At 41.9% G+C, this 5926-nt stretch overlaps 1 protein-coding gene across 1 annotated transcript; it reads right to left on the bottom strand.

Moving 5' to 3' along the window:
* Positions 1–1001: 1001 nt before the first annotated feature.
* Positions 1002–1961, bottom strand: LOC122754896 (olfactory receptor 56-like). The gene has a single exon (XM_044003334.1). It carries the CDS (start codon positions 1959–1961, stop codon positions 1002–1004), a length of 960 nt encoding a protein of 319 aa, XP_043859269.1.
* Between the last annotated feature and the right edge of the window lie 3965 nt (positions 1962–5926).

The raw sequence follows: 5926 nt of genomic DNA, 5'->3' as shown, positions 1-5926 counted from the left end.
GAGGCATTGAAAGAATGGAAAGAGAGACCATAAAGATTAAGTATAGGGGGCAGCTAGGTGGCACAGTAGATAAAGCACTGGCCCTGGATTCAAGAGGACCTGTGTTCAAATCCGACCTCAGACACTTGACACTTACTAGCTGTGTGACCTTAGGCAAGTCACTTAACCCTCATTGCCCTGAAAAAACAAACAAACAAACAAACAAACCAAGATTAAGTATAAGGTTAGCTGGGGACTTCTGGATTAAAGCCAGCAATTAAAAAGTATTAGCTTTACTGAATATTTGTCAGACAAGAAAGCCACATAGAAACTCAAACAGCCCACTGTCTTCTATTCCAACAAGCAGTAAGTTGGATGCCACCAGTAAGAATTAAGTAGTTTCCGTGACAAACAATGGGTTCACTGAGTACTTATAAACCAGGAAGAAGCACCACGTATAAGATGTTCCTACCCTATAAGTGCCATGCATTAGACAGCATAGTGATTTCCAGAGAGAGGAAGAAAGTATTCTGTGACTAAAAGTCAGCAGGAGGAGTGAATGAATCAACTCCAACCCAGGGATAGAGAGGGAGTCTGGGGAGAACTGGAAGTGGGTAGTACCAATAAACAAAATAGCTCCAAAGGCTTTGGGGCACTAGGACCCTATAGGATACATCACTACACTTGTCGCCTATAAGGGAAGTCAGTGGGAAGGAGTACAGAGAAGTCAGGGAATTGGGCTTCATAGAGGATGTATCAAACAATTACAGTAGGAAAGCTGACTTCAAAGATGGCTGTCCATATGGAGATGATTCAATCTGTGATCCTGATGAAGGGGAAATCAAGTTTGGGCATACCATTGAAAGATGTAGTTATTGATCTGCATTGGTAGAGGGAATTTTCTCACACTGAGTTCCTTCCTCGAATAAATTCACAGACCAAATACTGGTTTAGAGGACAATTACAATGATTAAATGTAAAAGGATATTTTTTTTTACTATAAATGGCTGTATAAATGTCAGTTATTGTTGTGCATCTTCCCTCTGACCACAGGAACACCTGCCCAACAGCTTCTTAAGGGCCCCAGTTACTTCCTTGTTCCTTAGGCTGTAGATGATAGGGTTGAGCATGGGTGTGATCATGGTGTAGAAAGCAGAGACTACCTTATCTTGCTTGGAAGAGTGGTATGCCTGGGGTCTTATGTATGTGACCATGGCTGCCCCATAAAAAAGGGTGACCACAGTCATGTGGGAGGAGCAAGTGGCAAATGCCTTTTGTCTCCCCTCAGCAGAGCGCATCCGGAGTACTGCCACTAGGATCTGTAAGTAGGAGGCCGAAATAACAGAGAAAGGTAAGAGCAGCATGAGGACACAGCAAACATAGATCATGGATTCATAGAGGGAGGTATCAGCACAAGCCAGCTTGAGAACAGCAGGCACCTCACAGAAGAAGTGATCAATCTTGTTTGAGCCACAGTAGGGAAAGTGGAGAGTAAAGACAGCTTGGATTAACCCATCGATCAGACCAAAGAGCCAAGAAAAGGCCACCATGAGCCAACAGACACGGTTGTTCATGACCAACGAGTACCTCAATGGATTGCTGATGGCCACATAGCGGTCATAGGCCATGAAGGCCAGCAGGAAGCACTCATCCCCCAGGAGTGTGAGGAAGAAGAGAATCTGTAGCCCACACTCTGTAAAAGTGACATAGCCCTTGCCTGATAGGAAATCCACAGCCATCCGAGGTACAATGGTGGAGATGAGCATGAGGTCCATTAATGAGAGCCAGCTGAGGAAGAAGTACATTGGACTGTGAAGCCGTGAATCAATGTTGATGAGAAGGATCATGAGGCCATTACCAGTCAGTGCCACCAGGAACATGATTATGATGACAGAGAAGAGGAAGAAGTGGAGAGGAGTTTGAGTGAAGAGGCCCAGAAGGACGAAGTGAGTGATAAGGGTCTGGTTGCCATTCCATTCCATGATTCTAGAGCAAAGAGTGGATGAAAGGGAAGGAGAGACCTGGGAGAAGGAGATTCAGGAGGTGAGAAGTTGCAGACTACATGAGGAAAACACTCTATAAATAATAGCTAATTAATGCTAATAGCTTGCATTTATATAGCATTTGAAGGTTTGAAAAGCACTTTACAAGTATTATCTCATTATCTCCTCGTAATAACCCTGGGGTGCTATTACAATAGCATTTTTCTCGGGTCAAATATGACCTCACATCTAGTGCTGCTGGATTTGAAATCAGGTCTTCCTGATTCCAGGTTCAACACTGTTACCACTGAGCTGCCTCCTCCTCCTCCTCCTTTGTGTGGTGGCTAAGAACTGGAAATCAAAGGAATGCCCATCAATTGGGGAATGGCTAAACAAGTTGTGGTATATGATGGTGATGGAATATTATTGTGCTATAAGAAATGACAGGGCAGCTAGGTGGCGCAGTGGATAGAGCACCGGCCCTGGAGTCAGGAGTACCTGAGTTCAAATCCAGCCTCAGACACTTAACACTTACTAGCTGTGTGACTCTGGGCAAGTCTCTTAACCCCAATTGCCTCACTAAAATTATAAAAACAAACAAACAAACAAAAAAGAAATGACAAGCAGGATGATTTCAGAAAGCCCCGGAAAGACTTGCAGGAACTGATCTATAGTGAAGTGAGCAGAACCAGGAGGATTATGTGCACAGAGACAGCAATATTGTTTGATGAAGAACTGTGAGTGACAACTATTCCCAGCAATACAATGATCCAAGACAATCCCAAAGGACTAATGATGAAGCATACTATCCACCTCCAGAGAAAAAACTGATATTGATTGAACACAGACTGAAGCATGCTATTTTTTACTTTCTTTCTTTTTTTTCTTTTATTCAAGTTTTCTTATACAAAAAGACTAATATGGTAATGTTTTGCGTAATTGCACATGTACAACCTTTATCTGATTACTTGCTGCCTCAGGGAGGAGGGAGGGAAGGGATGGAAAAAGGAATAAAATTTGGAATTCAAACCTTTTAAAAAAATAAAATAAATAGAAAAGCTAAGATTTGAAGAAGAAGAAAAAGAGAGAGAGATTGCCAGGGCAGGAGAAAATGACAGCCCCTTGTTGTGAAACAACAAAACTGCTTTAGCAGAGAACTTGATTCTGTTTGGTTTTGGCTTATCCTCTCCTAGTTTATTAACTTCTTGGATTTGGGACCACTTGCCTGCAACTTTGCTTACCCACTTCATGAGGTCTGGAGGCAAAGAGGTTAGAAAGAACACTAAACTTGGAGAACAGAGATCCAAGTTTAAATTTCACCTACTAGTTGTATAACTAGTTGTATTTCATCTACTAGTTGTATAACTTCAGCTCTGAGTCTCCTCAGAGACTCAGGAAGGGGGGATTAAGAGGAATGGAAGGAAAGGTGAGCAACTTTGTTTATCATAGTAAGGCAGAATTTTTTTTTTAATGTAGGAGAAAGTCATAGAGAAATCCTAGCATTTTAGAGCTGTAAAGATTATCTTTAAAGATTATCAAATACAGTCACAGAAATTTTGGACACTATTTATTTATGTCTTTCACCTCATGATGTTTCTTTCTATTAAGTTCTTTTATCAGAACCAGTTCTTTCTATTCGTTCTTTTATAATGGAAAATGAGTCAGAGAGCCATTTCCCTAGGGGGGACCTAAAAGATAAGGAAACACCCTAATGTTTAAGGGGTATTGCTCAGAAAACACTTCATGCTTTCTCCCTCCATTTATCCCTTGCTCTTTCCCTTCTTCCCTCCCCCTTTTCCTTCCTTCTTTCCTTCCTTCTCCCCTTCCTTCCTCCTTCCTTTCCTTCCTTTGTTCCTTTCTTTCTTCCTTCCCTCCTTCCTTCTTTTCTTCCTCTCCCCCTTTCTCTCTCTCTTCCTCCCTTTCATCTTGATGCTGAAGATACTGCAAAACAGCAAAAGAAGCCAATAAGAGAGAGCAGTATTGAACTGTAAACATCTTCAAATCATTATGGAAAAGAATAACTTTAAAGATGTTGCTTCGGGTGGAATAACTTAGTAGACTAAGTCATCATGACTGTCACTTGATCTGTCTGGGTCTCAAGTTTCCTCATTTATAAAAATGAGAGGGTTGGACTGAGAGATCTCAAATATGCCTCCCAAGTCCATAATTCTAATCTTGACAATGTGCTGCTGGGCCCACAGGGGCTGGGATACAATGCTGCTTCCTGTACTATCTGCTCTCTGGAATGTGGTAGGGACTGGTTCAGTTCTGGGGAGACTTGCTTCTAATGTGAGGGGAGCTAGGTTCCCTGGTCTCACACTCCTTGGATCATTAAACCCCATCCTTGGCATCCTGAGGAACAAATTATTTAATATTTAGGGAGTTCACATGAATCAGAACCTGAGCTTGTGCTCCCAGCTGTCTTTTCTGCCTTGTGTTTCCTTTCCTGAATAGGTAACCAAGTATTAACCTTGAGATGATCAGGTCCAGTATTAGAAGCTGCCAGGTGAGTTAGACGTCTGAATTTCCTGGGTCCATGGAGTAAATTTGACACAATGATCATGGACAAGAGGAAGTGACCAAAGCTTCTGGTCTGGCTTGTCAAAAAGCACGGACTTTGTGGGTGACAGTGCTGAATTTTGCTTTAAGTCACCGTGCCAATTTTATGTTTAGCATTTATTTTCATTTTCTTTTTTTTGGTGAGAATTAAATACATATTCATTCCCGATTCATAAAATACATTGAATATCTTTTTTTTATTCTGCTCCCTTGGGATTTCCTAGATAGGAGCCAAAAAACAAAGCTTAAAATAATTTGTTCCCTAGGTGCCTGGTGGGGTTTAACAAGCCAAAGTGTGTGAGAAAAGCAAGCCTACCCCTGTTCCCTCTCATTAGAGCCCAGGACTGAGCTTTGCTGGATCACAAGCCATACCCCTTAGGGTTCCTCACCCAGCTGAGAATTGTAATTCTTACATAGTAACTACAAAAAATAAGTTTAAAAATAATCATTTTAATTGAAAAGGCAATGTTAACTAAAACCTTTGCTTTTCGGGGTGGGTGGGAGACAAGGTTCTGTGGTGGATAGAGGATTGTAATTGGAGTCAAGGAGACCTGCATTTGCATCCCAGCTCAGATGCTGTGTGATCCTGAGATTCATCTCTTTAGCCTCCAATGGGGAAAATCATAAAACCTACTTCACAAAGTTGTCTTCGAGGATGAAATGAGATAACGTATTCAATAAAGTTACTATTTATTCCATCCATGCCTGTGAATAGCTTCATTACCGAGACTAGGTGTCTATGGGCATCTCTGGCCAAGTAGCAATAATACCTAATGATACCACAGGTATAGGAGTAGGAGGAAATGAGTAGCTTCTGTAGGTGTTTTCCATGTAATTCTACCCCTGTTAGGTGATGATAAATGGTATTGAAGAGAGGGCGGAAGGAAGGAAAGACATAGAAGGAGAGAGAAGGAGAGACAGCAACAAGGAAGGAAAGATACCATGGTGGAGAACATCAGAAGGTAGGAGAAATTAGCACAGAAATATACACACACACATATGTGTGTATATATTTGAGTTGTTAGAAAGAGATTGGGGTCCTCTGTTTTTGGACTGGACATATGACATACTTGTCTAGGAAACTCTCAGTAGGAGGATGCCTTCTGCCAGTGTACCAGCCCCTGGGGACCTGAGAGGTTAAGTTATTTTCCCAGACACAGTCTCACCCCAAGGAAACGAATGTTCAGTCTGTCTCTGTGACCTTCTCTCATTGCTCTAGGCAGCTCTCTAACACTATAATTGGCAGAGAAGGTGATAACCTGCATGGGTGGAGAGGGTTTCCTCATTTAGGAGTTCTTATGTCAGTAAAATCACAGGTCCAGTCCTTAACCTACATATGTAAGGGGTAGAATTTGAACCTAGGTCTAAGCTAAGGGACCAACTCTATTCACTAAGCAAGACACCTT

The sequence above is a fragment of the Dromiciops gliroides genome, chromosome 4 (genome assembly GCF_019393635.1).
Source record: "Dromiciops gliroides isolate mDroGli1 chromosome 4, mDroGli1.pri, whole genome shotgun sequence".
Taxonomy (NCBI): domain Eukaryota; kingdom Metazoa; phylum Chordata; class Mammalia; order Microbiotheria; family Microbiotheriidae; genus Dromiciops; species Dromiciops gliroides.
This window is presented reverse-complemented; position numbering and strand designations above follow the sequence as displayed.